The 15,719-nt window shown below is 44.6% G+C and overlaps 6 protein-coding genes across 6 annotated transcripts; 3 read left to right on the top strand and 3 right to left on the bottom strand.

The window, feature by feature from the left end:
- Positions 1-38: 38 nt before the first annotated feature.
- Positions 39-1,437, top strand: V2V93DRAFT_328115 (IPP transferase-domain-containing protein; the record flags this gene model as incomplete). Its single annotated transcript, XM_066907582.1, has 2 exons — positions 39-98; positions 163-1,437. 2 exons carry the CDS (start codon positions 39-41, stop codon positions 1,435-1,437), a joined length of 1,335 nt encoding a protein of 444 aa, XP_066763610.1.
- Positions 1,071-2,397, bottom strand: V2V93DRAFT_375001 (MED6 mediator subfamily complex component-domain-containing protein). Its single transcript, XM_066911379.1, has 2 exons — positions 2,258-2,397; positions 1,071-2,186 (listed from the first exon to the last, which is right to left on the bottom strand). The coding sequence occupies exons 1-2, from the start codon at positions 2,340-2,342 to the stop codon at positions 1,531-1,533; spliced, it is 741 nt and encodes a 246-aa protein (XP_066763609.1). The 5' UTR covers positions 2,343-2,397; the 3' UTR covers positions 1,071-1,530.
- A 738-nt stretch (positions 2,398-3,135) lies between these two features.
- On the bottom strand, positions 3,136-5,408 carry V2V93DRAFT_328240 (HSF-type DNA-binding-domain-containing protein; the record flags this gene model as incomplete). The annotated part of the gene is made up of 6 exons (XM_066907585.1): positions 3,136-3,300; positions 3,457-4,379; positions 4,447-4,519; positions 4,573-5,078; positions 5,148-5,215; positions 5,311-5,408. The coding sequence occupies 6 exons, from the start codon at positions 5,406-5,408 to the stop codon at positions 3,136-3,138; spliced, it is 1,833 nt and encodes a 610-aa protein (XP_066763608.1).
- Positions 5,409-7,107: 1,699 nt separating this feature from the next.
- V2V93DRAFT_84853 (Bystin-domain-containing protein) lies at positions 7,108-9,277 on the bottom strand. The gene is made up of 4 exons (XM_066912809.1): positions 8,262-9,277; positions 8,019-8,201; positions 7,814-7,958; positions 7,108-7,756 (listed from the first exon to the last, which is right to left on the bottom strand). The coding sequence occupies exons 1-4, from the start codon at positions 8,864-8,866 to the stop codon at positions 7,322-7,324; spliced, it is 1,368 nt and encodes a 455-aa protein (XP_066763607.1). The 5' UTR covers positions 8,867-9,277; the 3' UTR covers positions 7,108-7,321.
- Positions 9,278-11,976: 2,699 nt separating this feature from the next.
- V2V93DRAFT_360921 (succinate--CoA ligase) lies at positions 11,977-13,905 on the top strand (the record flags this gene model as incomplete). Its single annotated transcript, XM_066908149.1, has 4 exons — positions 11,977-12,048; positions 12,519-12,587; positions 12,645-12,717; positions 12,785-13,905. 4 exons carry the CDS (start codon positions 11,977-11,979, stop codon positions 13,903-13,905), a joined length of 1,335 nt encoding a protein of 444 aa, XP_066763606.1.
- A 431-nt stretch (positions 13,906-14,336) lies between these two features.
- V2V93DRAFT_84724 (serine hydrolase FSH) lies at positions 14,337-15,438 on the top strand. The gene is made up of 3 exons (XM_066912808.1): positions 14,337-14,559; positions 14,624-14,881; positions 14,980-15,438. The coding sequence occupies exons 1-3, from the start codon at positions 14,518-14,520 to the stop codon at positions 15,409-15,411; spliced, it is 732 nt and encodes a 243-aa protein (XP_066763605.1). The 5' UTR covers positions 14,337-14,517; the 3' UTR covers positions 15,412-15,438.
- The last annotated feature ends 281 nt before the right edge of the window (positions 15,439-15,719 follow it).

The raw sequence follows: 15,719 nt of genomic DNA, 5'->3' as shown, positions 1-15,719 counted from the left end.
GTGCTTTGAGCAGTAGCATCTCCCGCGATACTGCGCAGATGAGTAGGAAGCTGAATTTGATCTCTGTGATTGGGACTACCGGAGTCGGTAAATCAAAGGTATATATCACTTGATTCTTCCACTTTTTTTCAGCAGATAATTATCTGACAGAATTTTGTTCAGCTGAGCGTGTCTTTGGCTTTGGCTTTGGGTGGGGAGATAATCAATGGAGACTCAATGCAAATGTACAAAGGCTTAGACACAATGACGAACAAACACCCTCTCGTTGAACGCTATGGAATAGAGCATCATCTACTAGGTCATATATCTGATTTGAATTCACAATATACAGTCAAACAATTCGAAAGTGAAGGTGAAGCCGCTATTAATAAGATTGTTTCTGAAAAGGGGAAATTACCGATATTAGTTGGTGGAACACACTATTATATTCAGAGTCTATTATTTAAGAATATGACTGTTGAAGCAGAGAAAGAATTAAATAAAGAAGAAGCAGAATTTATAGAATCAGCCGAGACTAAAGCAATTTTTGCAAAGCTTTCAGAATTAGATCCCGTCGTGGCGCAGAAATTTCACCCAAAAGATCGTCGGAAGCTGGTCACCGCGTTAAAGATATGCTTTACGACCGGTAGAAAGGCTAGCGAAATTTATAAAGAGCAACGGCAGCCTTTGACGACACAAGCAAATGAAAATAATGACTTGCTATGCAGATTTAGAAATCTAGTATTTTGGGTTTGGTGTGAACCAGAGGTTTTAGATCCGAGACTTGACTCGCGCGTCGACGCAATGCTCGAACGCGGCAATCTACTAAACGAAGTCCGACAAATGAGCGACCTTTATAATTCTCTAGATCCCAAACCGAGTATGGAGTCAGGGGTATGGCAAGTTATCGGATTTAAAGAGTTTTTACCATACATTTCCACAGCGGCAGAACAAGACAAAATGGCTGGTCTCGATGAAATGAAACGCACAACTAGGAAGTACGCAGATACCCAAGTCCGGTGGATTAGAAAAAAACTACTGCCATTGGCTAATGATGCTCGAAAAGATATGACGATCGTGATATTGGATGCCACCGATCTTTTGAAATGGAAAGAAAATGTCGAAGACCGGGCCATTCAAATCTGTCATAATTTTCTTGCCGGAAAAGATATCCCCATCGAAGCTAAAAGTCCTAAACATCTATCTCATCTTCTACAATTAGACGATAAGCATCAATCGAGCACGAAAACCAAATGGGAGCCCGAAAGATGGAAGCATTATGAATGTGATATATGCTCTATTGACGGAGAGAAATTTGTATGTATAGGCGAAGATAACTGGAATGCGCATTTACGGCAACGGCGGCATAGGCAACGAGTCAAGAGGATTAAAGAGCACGAGGCATTTGAGCGGTGGAAAGCTGAAAAGGCAGCAGCAACAGCAGCTACTAATGAATAATTGTACATATGAATAGTATAAAAAACTTTATATCAAAATGGTACAGAAATGAAAAAACTCCTAAATGCTCCCGACCAAATTAGCATACATACTTCAACGACTATCTGATTTCTTGGTTCGTCTCCTTTTCAAAACCGGCGCGGCAGGCGTTGACTTCTCGCTAATAGCACCAGCTGCGCCAATACCGGCTTTTGTCGTGTTGCGCGCAGGGAGCATTATCGGTTCCTTTAATTTTTGCGGAACATCCAAATACACATTCTCTCCACCATTTTCAAACTGGAAGGCAGTCCCTAATGCACGCGCCATCATTTGTTCTTCAATTCTCATCTTTGCTGATTCATCGTCTTCTTGTGTTGTCGCTGCGTAAGAGTATCCTGATGTTGGAGAGAATTTTGGCATTTTGTCAGCGCAGATGCTTAATGCTTCGGTTAACTGCTTTGTACAGGCCATTATCCTGCTTGAAACCACGGAATATACAACCGGAGCCATATATATATTTTCCTCAACGACAAAGTAAGTAGCTAACGGTACAGCTTCAGTTTGAGATATGCGATTTTGTTTACGGATTACCCAGAGAGCCGTACTTGGGTTCGAAATCGCGATCGCAAATTCGATTCCACGCATCGACTCGAGAAGTTTGGTCTCGTCTTGAGATTGCATCATTGGAGAACTGAACTGAGACTGCATCTTGAGTGCCTGGTTATTACTTGATCGATCATAAAATGGCGATTGCGCAAAATACTCGAGAACTAGCAGATAACAAGTATGTCAATATGTTTGTATTCGGATCACAGATATATCCTATTTTTATATACCATACCATTATCAGTACGAAGACCCCATTGAGCAATCCACTCCGGCGCCCGCCATTGCAACTCATCAAGCGGTGTTTCGGGTGCCGCCATAGACTCTGCTTCTTGGTGATCTTGGATTGTGCGTGCACAGTCAGTCACAATGACCTAAAATGAGTTTCAACTACGCCGTTATTACCTTCCTCAAAAATATCCCACAGCAAAACCTAACCCCTCAGACCAAGGATTGTTAAGATGAAGACAAAATAAAATTCGAAGACACAGATTTGGGAATGGCATGGACTAGCAGTTACGTAGACCAGTTGTTATTAAATACGAGATTTCGTTGGATTAAAAGATAATGATAAATAATTACAATAATTACACATTTCTCTAAAATATATCAAAGGTGAAAGGTAAAAATAATAAAGCACCCCAAATTTGATGGACATCCAGAGCAATTCCTTTTAACAAGCTAAGCAAAAAGCAAAAAAGTAAACAAAAAGTTAAGAACAGAAATACAAATAGATAATCAAACACTATAAGATATAATAAGCAAAGCCAAAAATATGCAAGATTTTGGACAATATGTAACTAATGCACCCTCAAGTCAAAAATAAAAGCTGATACAAGAGAAGCAAACACCTGTAGAAACAAAACCAACAATGTATAAATAAAATTTTAAGAATATTAAAAAAAAAACCGCCAATAAAAAAGAAAAAGCAAGCAAACGGGTAATATAAACCATTCAAAAAAAAGGTATAAAGGCCATAAGGATACATGGTCAAAAAACCAACCCGAGCAAACTTCCAGTCTCCCTATTCTACATTTTTTATATAGTAACATACAAATATCAAAGCCGACTGAAAGAACTGATATAAACAACTATCGCAGAGCAACACTGATCTCACGACTCCTTGCGTCGCTTGCGACTGGTGGATAGAGGTGATAGAGGAGGACTCTCGATTCTTTCTTCTTTTTCAAGAGGATTTAAGAGGGAATGTACACCGACTGCCAACGACTGCCGCGGTACCGGCTTCTGAGAAACAGGGCTAGGTTGAGATTGTGAAGGCTGAGAAGGAGGAGGAGGAGGAGGAGGAGGAGGAGGGGGAGGAGGTTGAAGATGCTGTGCTTGCTGCTGAGGCGTATGCTGAGCCTGACGCGATGGCGGTCGGGACGTCTGCAAAAGTGGCGCTGCCATCTGTGTGGGCGACTGTATAGGCTGTACAGAAGCAGGCTGCTGTTGCTGATGCGATTGTTGCTGTTGTTGCTTTTGAGGCTGCTGTTGTTGAAGATGGGCTGATGGAGGAAGAGGTGGTGGTGGAGGCGGAAGTGAGATCGAATGCGAGTTAGGGGGCTGACTACCTTTCGGTGCAGACGTAGGTGACATTTTTGGTGATACTGGTCGTAATCTGTAGTGCTGATTGACGCTCACAAATTGCCCCGGGTTAATGCTCTCCCTTCGTCCCGCGGCTCCCATATGTAGAGGAGACAGCGAAGCCGGGGACGGTGTATGCGGCGATCCCTGAGCTTGCTGCATCTGTTGTGACTGCTGTGCCTGTGCTGTTGACTGGGACTGCTGTGACGAGTATCCAAACGAGGATGAGTCACTGCCGTAACTTGAGCGATAGTGATGCGCCTGCGCTTGCTCTCCGCTGCTATCTGTCAAGGAAGATACATCGCTCCAGCTCCTGCTCTGATGATCCGGCCGACCGTCGCCTGATGTATGTCGACGAAATGCGGGTGGCTCTACCATTCTCGTCGCATGAGATGGCGATGGGTAAGAACCCGGTCGATGGCGTAACAGAGGCGCATTCAACGGATGTGAAGAAAATCCAGTCATTGGAGGAGGCGGTGGAGGCGGTGGATACTGCTGCTGCTGGGGTACAAAGTGAGAGTGAGCAAGAGTTGCCGAAATCACATTGGGCTGAGGATGATGCATTGAATGATGCACGGTCGGGGGTGGCGGATATTCTACCGGAGCAGCATAAGGATGCGCATAGCTTACTGATGAGCGAGAGCTGCGATCTTCTGAATACTGACGGGGCGAAAGGGGAGCAACACCTGGATCTGGCTTGATGTAATATGCCGAGCTATGATCTTCGGCTAAAACCTGGCCGCGACGTGTGATATCTTCGTGCACTCGTCGTACTAGTAAATTTTGTCAGTAATCCGCCAGATCGAAATTTCGCAATCATCAAAAAAAGGTAGTTCGCACATTCGGCTTCGATAGCAGAGGATTCTGAACCCAACGGTAACCGCGAGATGATCGTTATCAAGCTCCGTAACCACTAAGACAAAAATTTTAGTATACATCACGCAGATACCACAGATGAAACACTACCTCTTGACACATTCTCACAGACTCTAAGGCCAACTCAACTTGCGGCAGCAATCTTAAATGTGAGTCCTGAAGTTGCCACATTGTTCCCTCCAAGCCATTTATCCGCATGGGATCCGTGGGGTCAGATACTGCAACTTCACGATGCGGAAATGGTGGCGGTCCACTCATACTCTCTCTGGAATGACCCTGTATTGAGCTACCCTGCGCTTGCGAAATTTGAGCCTGGGCAGCAGCAGCGGATGCCGCGTTGGTGTCGAGTATGTACGCGGGTGAAGCGGAGGGTAAAATTTGAGTTGTGCCGTTAGGTGAAACGGGAGTCGCCGGCATCGATACTGAGCCTGATTTTGAAGAGCTGACGGAATCGCGATTAACAACTGATTGTCGAGACGCACGACGTTTGATGGCTCGAAGAGATTCGACATCGCCACGACGAAAAACACCTTCGCCATGCTTGAACTCCCATTGACCGGAATCGGCAGCTGATCCAGCATGAAACACGTCGTTGACTAAAACAACAAAGAAAAGATCAGAACAAGAATTCATAATGAGAAAAAGTAGGAAGAGATATTCGTTACCTTTATGGAATCCATACATGTTAAGCTGACGCACAAATGAGGAAACATTTGTATGCTTGAAGTATTGACTGTAAAATATAAATCAGCTCAAAATTCACACCGTCACGCAAAAATTGAAAAAAAAAAAATAATAGTAGTAATGGAATGAAAGAAAAAGCGCTACCTTAGAACACGCGAAAACTCTTCGTTTGGCGAGACAACAAAAGAGTCACCGGCGGGGGTCCACGAGATGAGGTGTAAGATATTTGAGTCCTCGAGCATGCTAGAACAATGAAATTAGCCACGGAGCCGCGAGAACTACGCGCAAGGAAACGCAAAACAAAGCAGAGAGAAATAGAGAGATAAATGCGTACTTGTATAATTTATGGATGAAAGCGGACTGGTTAACCTTTGGCGGCGGTCCGACGGGGAGCTGCGAGGCCGCAGTAGAGGCGAGCGACGAGGACTGCTGCGTCTGGGAGGCGGCGGCGGCCGCCGTAGTAGCAGCAGCAGGCGGCTTGGAGAGTGAGCCATTGGACGGCTGCGGTTGATGGGGAGAAGGCGGACGATGCTGGATGACGAGCGTCGGGAGGCGCGGAGGGGAAGGCGGGCCGCTTGAGGGCGGCGGCGGCGGCGGCGGTGGGCCGTTCATGGACATTTGAGAAAAGGGACTGGAATGGTGCGCATGTAGAGGCCTGGCGGAGGTAGGGTGCGAAGGAAAAGACGAGCAGGAATACTGAAGTAGGAAGAAACGCAAAAATGATACAGTTTCAGGCGAAAGGGTAGGGGAGGCGGGATCGCGGAGCGGAGGGAGGCAGGGCCGAGGAGGAGGTGGAGAGGACTTTGTGACGATGGACGAGCACTTTGGATTGCAGGCCGACGGAAGCGCGAGGGCAAACGTAAAAGCAACGGCGAGTTAAGGTTTATCATACACGACCCACTGTGGCAGTATGGCGCACGTGCGGAGGCGGTGCAGACGCAAGCGAGTGCCAGGCTGATGTTGACTGCCTTCCGCTTCCGGCAAGGTAAGCCTTGAATTTTATTTAGCTCGGTGTACGCAGTTCGCCGGTGTAGAAGGTACACTTAGTAGTGTATATATTTTGTCGGTGCGTTCATTACGTGCACAAGTTATCTTTGTTCTATGTGCTCTTCTAGTCACTTCTTGAAGCTTATCTCTACGCCGTTGGAAGGGTAGGGCGGGCTACGCGTGCGCCACGTCTAGTCCGGCAGCAACAACAGAAACCATACGTTGACCACGTCTCAACGCACCTTTGCGCGCTTTCTAGTCTTCTCAGACTAGCGGAGGCCGTTGTTCCGAGATTTATCTGTTACCTGATCTTTATAATTTCGACGGCTCGATGAATTTCTGTTCATGGCCCATAGAAGACCGACCCACCTTATGACATTCTCGTTATCAACTTCAATAACTACAACTCTACATCTCGTCGACACTAGAGGCTATTAGACAAAGACGCGCCTGAGTGCAGTTCAGTGCAGCCCCCCCGTGTTCTCCTAATTAGTTAAATCTGACGAGCATCTCTTTTTTTCACCCTTATTTTTGTTACTATCCCGTATTTAGAGATTTCTTAACCCACAGTTAATTTCAGCCGCGTCCCTTGCATGGCAGCGGCAATCTGAGATTGCAGCTTCCGCCCTGAAGATCCGTCACTTTTACACTAGTCCAATCCTGATTCTTATATATGTTGAATCCATAACTATAGACGATTATTAGGATATTCAACATTTCATATGCTGTAGCCATTCTCATCCTTAGAGAATATTCCTCTCCAGAGCACAGGTACAGAATGTCCTGACAACGGTAATCAAAACACCTTGACTTCCAGTCGCTGCCGCATACTTCGTCTGATCGCCGGAATTCTTGTTTTGTCTAAAGTCCACGCTCAGCTTTTCCGTATTATACAGAGGGAATAATTTGGATTAGCGCTTCTAAACTCTAATGCCGAGGCAAGCTTACGTCGCTCGCTCTAAACTCGAGAAAGACGAGGTCTTGGGTGTAGGCCCCACTTTGCTTCTCGGCAATAACCGGCAACAATCTCCAATTTTTTATTTTTAGTGATCCTTAAAACTCTCAGCTCACGATAGAAGCTTGACTAGATTCTCTGGGCTATGCATTCATTTTAACAGGTGTTGTCTAATTTTACATTTTAAAATCTGCTGACTCCTTCGGCGCCACTTTAATCCGTGTCCATCTCGGGTCCGTTCTGACTCTCGCCACGCTCGACGCCTTCCCTGAGCTCGCGCCGAATTTCGAGCCCAATTTTCGCATGCCACCGAACTTTCAAAACTTCCAGCAACGCATCTCGTTGCTCGTCAGTGATATCGTTCTTGTACCGCTGCGCAAAGGCAAGGAAGGCCTGGTGCCATAGCACAGGCAATTCGTCACCTGTGTTTCGGAACCGGATAAAATGAAACACCACTCCATCAACCACTTTGTAGGGCAACGCGTACTTTTTGTCAATCAGCACTCGCATAAATAGTGAACTTGCGCCACTGTATTGCTCCATTTCTGCTAAACGTAAAAGTGCCGCCGAAGAGTGTAGTGCCGGGATTGATACTTTGGTAAGAACCGAGCCAACAATTACTGCCTCTCGCAGTGTGCATGATCCAGACTAGAACAAAAGATCAGTATTTTCTCTAAAAGAGCAAATAGCCAGAAAAAGAATTACCTCGCATAATGGAAAAAGAAATCCTTTAAAGAAGGCTGCTGGCTTGTAAAGAGACTTCTTCAACGAGCGGTATAAATGGTAATTTAATGTCTTGTTTTCACGAATGTCATCGCGCACTCGATCCAGTAAAATATCAGATAGAAATCTAGCGTCATAACTAATCAGTTTCACTCTCCTGAGATATACAGAATAAATATAAACACACCTTTGTGACTGCTTCGATTTTAATGCCGACACGAACAGCTTCGTAGCTTCGTAGCATGCATTTGGTGACCAGGAATCCGGATTCGTCAGGAAAAGTACATCTTCCCAGTTCTTTAAGGCAGGAATAATTTTGAAGGCTCGAGGAAGTTTTCCTGATCTATATCGTGACAAGAGTAATCCGACTCTAGAAAAAAGTTGAAACTGTTAGTAAACCGGATCAAAGTATGTAAGAATATTAGCGTACTTTTCATAGACTTCAACCACCTTTGGAGGAAATTCTGGTTCGTTTTTGATCTCCGCTTGCCGCCTACCCATCTCTTGTTCAGCTAACTTTTCCATGATCTTGTCCGCCAGTGTAACTGGTTTATCAAACAGATTTGCGGCGGCGCCGCCGCCACGACCAGGTAAGAATTTCTCAAATAATGATGCGTCTTCATTATCTACTTCAAGTTCTTGTAATTCTTCCTTTTGGAATTCTTCGAGTTCCGCATACTCAGCTTCATCGTCCTCGTCGTCATCAAAATCTTCAAAATCATCGTCATCATCATCATCTTCGTCTTCATCCTCACCCGCAGCCGCTTTTTTGCTATCTTTTGCAACCTCAGCAGCTTCCTCATCTTGCTGCTCTCTCGCCATTTGCAAGATCTTTCTCGATAAAGCAGAATCTACAAACTTCTCATCCTCGTCTTCATTCAGCTCGTCATCGTCCCCACGCCTCCGCTTCTTCTTACCACCGCTACTACTCTTCAGCTTTCCGTCTCCAAGTGCAGCAATCTCGTAGTCCGCGTGTAGAGGAGCATGCTGAGGTACATCTACCGATGTTCTCGAAGAGGGCGGTTTTGACGGCATCTTATTTATCTTAGATGTCGAGCAAAATTATGAACTGGCAGTTGGGAATTCACATAGATCTCGAGTATCGAAATATTTTTTCCTTTCTTCCCAAACCTTAACTATCGAGATATATTGATCACGTGATCATGACTACTATCTGAATAATTTTATTGTAAAATGTGCAGGGCTGGCTTGCAGCCTTACAAAGAAGGCTTCTAAGATAAGTGAATCTTTGAGAATGTTTGAGCTTGTGCAAGCAAAAAGATCGAATAAGAGCGACGTCGGATAAATTCATTTGAGAATCAATGCGTTCACTGAAAAGTTAGCTACGCAGCAAGCCACCATGCATTATCGCAAGCTGATGATTAGCGAGAACTGCGTGCTTTTACTGATAGCGGTTTATACCTATTGCGTCAGAAGTGATAATTATAATGAAATATTAGTATGAATATACAGATAGATTCTATTTTAGAACAAAATTGGTAAATTAGAGGAAAGGCATAAGAATTGAACCAAAGTTGGAGAGAAGGCACGATGCAGCCGCATCTTCAACACCTCTGGCTCGAAAATAAGAAAAAATTAATGAATTTTACCTTTGCTGCTAACTTAAGAGAACCCTAAATCTAGTTTTCCGCTTTTCCGTAGGCGAGCGCGGCTCTAATTTGCCGCAAACTGGGATTAGATCGCTTCTGCATTGGCGTCGTATATCATAAACAGCTATTGAGGGGGGTTATGTAAAAGCTGATGGACAAAAAAAGCTGCTGTATATGAGGGCGATATATAAATATATAGTACTTGATATAAATGTAGATATTTTGTGTCCAGGCTCGACATAGCACATCAACTACAGGAATTGACCACGATCTCGCTAGAAAAAGATAAAAAAAAATAAGACATGTTTAAAATTAAATATAATCTTGCAAGGTAAATAACCTCTTCATTTCAGATATAGTGAGCGTATCAGAATTGCTGATTACTTCTTGCAGAAAGAAGACGATATGAAAGCAAGGGCAGAACCGTGCTCGCAGACCGTTGCCGGTTGCCGCGCGTGTGTGCTCGTCCGTGCTTGCTATCTCATTAAACATACAGTACCTAGCCACAATCTATAGAACACAAACTATAGCCGTTATTCAAAGCCGATGAAACATATATGAATAATTGTATAAATGGAAAGTTCTAATATGGCTGGATACAAACGGTGGAGTAGAGCTTATTGGAGATGTCAAGCCTCCTTTACTCGCGCAAGCTCTCCTTTAACTGAAAATACAATATGGTAACAGCGCCACTCTTAAGGGAGGTAGAAAATGATATCGCTCATTAATACAGCCGTCACTAAGGAGACATATCAAAGGCTGCGATACTATACTCATCGTCAGTAAAAACACCAACTGTCCATTTGTTAAACTCTCGATTCATCGCCAACTCTTAGACAACAAAGTGCGAGATGAAAATATGTAAACCCTTACATACACTTATGTACATTCCGAAGTCTTGCTCACAGGCTGCGGTTAGCATCGTCAGTTCCAGCTACGGGAGAATGGAGAGCTTTATGATTGTACCGCACTCGGATAAGTTTTTAACTGTATCAATAGCTTTCTCGGTACCTCTGTTGCACCGGGCTTTCGATGGCATTCAAGCAGCTACAGAGGAACTGTCTGCTATCTTAGTGCCAACAAGTGCCGACATCAAGTTAAATGTCCTCTTTTGCTTCGCGAAAAGGGCGTGCTCGTATTTGGTAATAGCTACGCACGAGAGGTCGCTGCATTCCTGTCTATGTTTATTACCTTCTACATTGGCGGTTCTTCCAATTGATCTCTCATAGCACTTAAACATCAAACACAGCAGTCGTATCTACTATTTGACTCAATTTATAGACGAAGATCTCCAGTTAGTCTGATGGTTACTGGAGACTCGCCATTGACTGCAATATGATCGTTACGATAAGCAGTGAATGTATTACAGGCATGGCGAAGACGCACTCCACGGTCCACGTCGATCCCACCTTAGTATATTTTCTGCAACGGTTCGGTAACAGGCTAAACCGCTGCATGGCATCCTTTCAATTACTGATCAACATACCACCATAGGAAGAAATTTGTAAACCCGACCGTTTTCTCTAGCAAAAGCTTTGGCCCCAGCTTTAGATTATTTAATCTATGTACATCCTGGCAGTCGAGCCTCACTTCGATTCTGCAAAAAATTCTACGATACAGCGCTTCCTCTCTGAGGTCATGGCTGCCTTGTTTCCTGTAGGCGACCGGTAACCTCTGGTATCGAGATATATGCATATCACTACAGCCACATCATCCATACGAGCATTTTCCAGCGCGCCTTCCCGCTGACGTCCCCTTTGGTCTAACTCAATGTGACCTTTAAAGGTGCTCTGCTTCTTCCACGATGGTCTGCTCGTGTTGGAAGGCAGAGTCCCAAACAAATTCATTGCCGACGGGAAATCAGATATAGCCTAGATAGCAGGCCTCACAATATCGGCAGCATTCTTGACCGCCTTTGCTGCTTTTACATCATTCTTCAATTCCTCTTTGTTGAAAACGAGAGTATCGGGAAATACGAAAATACAGTACAAAGGCCATATTCCTGGAGATCCTTCAAACCGCGCGGTATACTATTCCGCATCTATGCAGCGATATTTGATCGCCCAATACATAGTTCAGAAAAAAGCGGCAAGCGTATGAATAGTTTCAATCAAATAGCTGAGATTAGCCCTACGGAATAAACTAAATTATATCCTCGTGACTGCAGTGGTGCAGGAGCTATGGTGGGAAATGGGCTGCCTCGGTAACGGGCTGCCACGGCCCCCCAAGCGAACTGTATGATCCTTTTCACGCGCGCCCAGTTTCTTAATAAATACGCATGGGTTCAATGATGCTTAAAAAGATATACAAAATGACTGAAGAATATCTTTTAAGCCATCCGGGAGTGATCTTCGGATAGGCACTATCTTACATTTAAACGGGCCTCGTACTTGCGGAACCGCGGCAGGGCGGACAGCCGACATTCAAGTGCGCTCACTCGCCCACACTCTTCTCATCTTCTCCCCCATCCTTTCTTCTCTCCTCTGTCTTCCTCCTCCTCATCTCCCCACCATCCCCTTTACTTCCGCAATCAACATGCTTTTTAAGGGTGCTTCTTCTGTTGCCTCTCGTCTTGCTACTGCTTCGCGCGCTGGCGCGCTGAGACAGGTGTGTACCCCGCTGTGTCTTTTCATTGGCTCTATCCCACGTGAAGTTGCGCCTGCTCTACATCCATACCGCCACACAATCACCCTTGGCAGCAACCATGATCCTGCAATTCTCTATATTCTCTATATCGAATTTATATGCTAGTAATAGTTGAGAAGATTGTGTCGCCTTGTTTTGATGGAAGCGTTGCTATGAGTGAGTGAGTGTTCGCTTCGGCTCTCGCTCCCCTCACATCGGATGCTTGACAACACTCGGCTACCGACCTTTACATCTTCCCGCCCGCATCAATTTCAACTCAATTGATTGTCCTCGTGACTCTTGCGAGCGCTATTGGTTTGTGCGGGAAGTTTCTCATTCATGCGCGCGCGATCTCTGATCGTTGCCGATGATGTTTTTTATCAGCCATGCGGCGTGGGGGCTTATGAGATTTGCAAGAAGACATCATAACTGACCTGTATTTTTTTCTCTAGGGAACTTCTGCTGTGCAGAAGCGTTTCTTGTCACTGCATGAGTTCCGCTCGGCTGCCATTCTCAAGGAGGTAATTGCATAACCGTTAAGACAAGTTGAGCAAATTAGCTGACATTGAACGAAATAGTATGGTGTTCCTGTTCCTGACGGTGAAGCCGCTACAACCGCTGAAGGTGCCGAGGAGATTGCTATCAAGCTTGGTAAGCGCTAATTCATTTTCAAATAATTAAAAAACAAAAAAGTTGTTAAATTAACATGGTGCAACAGGAAAGGAAGACATGGTCATCAAGGCGCAGGTTCTCGCCGGTGGTCGTGGTAAAGGTACTTTTGACAACGGCCTGAAAGGTGGTGTCAAGCTCATTTCTTCGCCTGTCGAGGCCAAGATCTATGCCGAGCAAATGCTTGGACACAAGCTCATTACCAAGCAGACCGGAGCTGCGGGCAAGCTTTGCACTGCCGTTTACATTGTCGAGCGTGAGTTTGTTCGTCACGAAGCATACCTTGCTATTTTGCTTGACCGAGTCACTCGTGGACCGGTTATTGTTGCGTCTAGCCAGGGAGGTATGGATATCGAAGCTGTTGCGCATGATACTCCTGAGGCGATTCACTCTACCCCGATTGATATCCATGTTGGTGTGACTGATGAGATTGCGACAAAGATTGCTGGAAATCTTGGATTCTCTGCCTCGTGTGTGCCTGAGGCTGCTGACATTGTAAAAAAGCTTTACAAGGCCTTTGAAGAGAAGGATGCCACTCAGATTGAAATCAACCCTCTGTCTGAGACTGTTGACAAGCGTGTGCTCGCTATGGATGCCAAGCTTGGATTCGACGACAACGCGTCGTTCCGTCAGGAGGAAGTGTGGTCGTACAGAGATACGACACAGGAAGACCCCGATGAGATCGAGGCTGCGAGCTACAATCTCAACTTCATCAAGCTCGACGGCAACATTGGATGTCTCGTCAACGGCGCCGGTCTCGCTATGGCGACTATGGACATCATCAAGCTTTACGGAGGAGAGCCCGCCAACTTCCTTGACTGTGGTGGCGGTGCTACTGCCGAGGCTATTCGCGAAGCGTTCAACCTCCTCCTTCGCGAGTCGAAGGTTACTGCCATCTTTGTCAACATTTTCGGCGGTATTGTGCGCTGCGACAACATTGCCAAGGGATTGATTGTCACTGCTCAGGAGATGAACATCACCGTGCCGATTGTTGCTCGTTTGCAAGGAACTAATGTCGAAGAGGCGCACCGTTTGATCAGCGACTCTGGACTGAAGATTTTCTCATTCACTGAGCTTGATGAGGCTGCACAGAAGGTGTGCCAGCTTTCAAAGGTCGTGTCGATGGCGCGTGAGATTGACGTTAATGTCTCGTTCGAGTTACCCTTGTAAGGTGCCTTTTTTTTCTCTCTCTCCTGTGATATCTTCATTTAGAAATTTATACTGTTTCTTTTTTGTGAATTTTTTGTTTGTTGTTTGAACTGAAGAATGTGACGTGTGTATAGCATCACAGAACAAAAGATTAGTATTGAACAAATGCGGATCGTATATAAGAGTAAGAGTTCATGTAGATCATGAGCTGTTTTATTATACATTTTTTGTCAACTTGATATAATGTTATTGTTTTTATACAATTTTTGTTTGTGTTTATGTACGGCACTTTAGTAGTCCTTTTTTAAATATGTATTCTACTGTTATACATACAGCCAGTATAAGTTATACGTGTATATATGCGTAGCACGTATTGTACGGCAATGAAAGTATGAATTAAAGTTTGGCATTATCGGGAAGAAAACGATGCTGCGATTGAGCTTCACTGGGTTGGAACATCAGTGTTAGTTATCGCGATTACATCAGTTTGAACAGCCAGAGGGTGAAGAAGAAGAACAACAAAAGAGAAAGAAAGAAGATAAAAAAAGTCAAGGGATTGTTTATTATTTTTCAATCTTTGGGAATTGAGTGTTTACGGAAATTGAGATATTGATTGCTGGAGTAATTATATACATGATGTCTAGAAAAATATTATTTCTGCACGGGTACACTCAGGCAAGTTATACTGGCAAACAGAATGGAAAAAAGTAATTGGCACAGATCTAATATTATTTTATAGTCCGGTGAATTATTCTACAAGAAAACGTCAGCACTTCGAAAGAACTTGTTAAAAGTTGGAGGATATACGACATTTTTCCCTACTGCGCCAATAAAGCTTTCAGCTCCTGATCCGGCTGATCCTGAAGAGCGCGCTAGTATACAGAGTCAAGGCATTGGTGATGATAGTTATGGCTGGTGGACTAAGGATAATGTGACTGGAGAGTTTTTGGGGATCGATCTGTCGTGGAATTACTTGAAAGGGTATATCGAAAAGGAAGTGAGTAATCAAGTTCTCTTTTTTAATTTATTTTAATATTTTTATCGAAATTCATATACATACTGACGAATATTCTATTTTTTTTTTTCTATTAAAAGGGCCCTTTTGATGGTGTTATTGGTTTCTCACAAGGAGCCGCTATGGCAGGAATGCTATGTACCGAGCTTAAGAGTCTAGTCCCAGAGCACCCTGCTCTGAAATTCGCCGTACTCTATTCAGGGTTTCGGTCGGTACTAAAAGAGCACGATCACAACTATCCTATTACAACGCGAACGTTACATGTCTTAGGTTCACTCGATACGGTTGTTTCGGAGGAGCGCAGTGCGGCGCTGGTGGAAGCTTGCGATAAGAGCACGAGGACGGTGTATAGGCATCCGGGGGGCCATTTTGTTCCGAGTTCGAAGGAGTCACTGGCGACAGTTGTGGGATGGATACAGAATGCAGTGAAGGAAGAGGAAGAGCGAGATGGAGAGAGTGAGGGGGATGGGTGGGAGAGCGAGGAGTTTGATGGCATCGGTGGCGGGATGTAGACATATGATGACTGCTAATTGTGAAGGAGTCAACGGAAGTAAGCCGAGCCGTTTTAAATTCTTAGAAAAGAAGACAAGAATTCCACAGTTTGCCTTTTTTTGCGGCGTTGATGGAGGTGACATTTATCTTCTTTTTCTTGCTTTTGGCGAATACATAATTTGGTGGGCGTAGCTTTTAGTCGGGAATATGAGCTGATGAGCCCTGGACAAAAACAGATGAGTGCACAATCGGAGTCATTTAGAAAGATGTAGTATATCATGTATCTCGGCTAGAAAATGACAAAATTGGCCAAAGAGAAAAGAAACGT

This window comes from Kockiozyma suomiensis, assembly GCF_038497685.1.
Source record: "Kockiozyma suomiensis strain NRRL Y-17356 unplaced genomic scaffold V2V93scaffold_15, whole genome shotgun sequence".
In the NCBI taxonomy this organism is placed as follows: Eukaryota; Fungi; Ascomycota; class Lipomycetes; order Lipomycetales; family Lipomycetaceae; genus Kockiozyma; species Kockiozyma suomiensis.
Note: the sequence above shows the minus strand (reverse complement) of the source record. Positions and strands in the feature narration are given on the sequence as shown.

Excerpts from the sequence above, each read along its gene's own strand:
- V2V93DRAFT_375001 (XM_066911379.1), bottom strand. The coding sequence starts at position 2,342 with ATGGCGGCACCCGAAACACCGCTTGATGAGTTGCAATGGCGGGCGCCG. Across the intron at positions 2,187-2,257 it reads GGGTCTTCGTACTGATAATG|TTCTCGAGTATTTTGCGCAA; the intron begins GTATGGTATATA and ends GTTATCTGCTAG.
- V2V93DRAFT_84853 (XM_066912809.1), bottom strand. The coding sequence starts at position 8,866 with ATGCCGTCAAAACCGCCCTCTTCGAGAACATCGGTAGATGTACCTCAG. Across the intron at positions 7,959-8,018 it reads AAATCGAAGCAGTCACAAAG|ATTTCTATCTGATATTTTAC; the intron begins GTGTGTTTATAT and ends TTATGACGCTAG. Across the intron at positions 7,757-7,813 it reads TTCTTTTTCCATTATGCGAG|TCTGGATCATGCACACTGCG; the intron begins GTAATTCTTTTT and ends CTTTTGTTCTAG.
- V2V93DRAFT_84724 (XM_066912808.1), top strand. The coding sequence starts at position 14,518 with ATGATGTCTAGAAAAATATTATTTCTGCACGGGTACACTCAG. Across the intron at positions 14,560-14,623 it reads TTCTGCACGGGTACACTCAG|TCCGGTGAATTATTCTACAA; the intron begins GCAAGTTATACT and ends ATTATTTTATAG. Across the intron at positions 14,882-14,979 it reads AAGGGTATATCGAAAAGGAA|GGCCCTTTTGATGGTGTTAT; the intron begins GTGAGTAATCAA and ends TTCTATTAAAAG.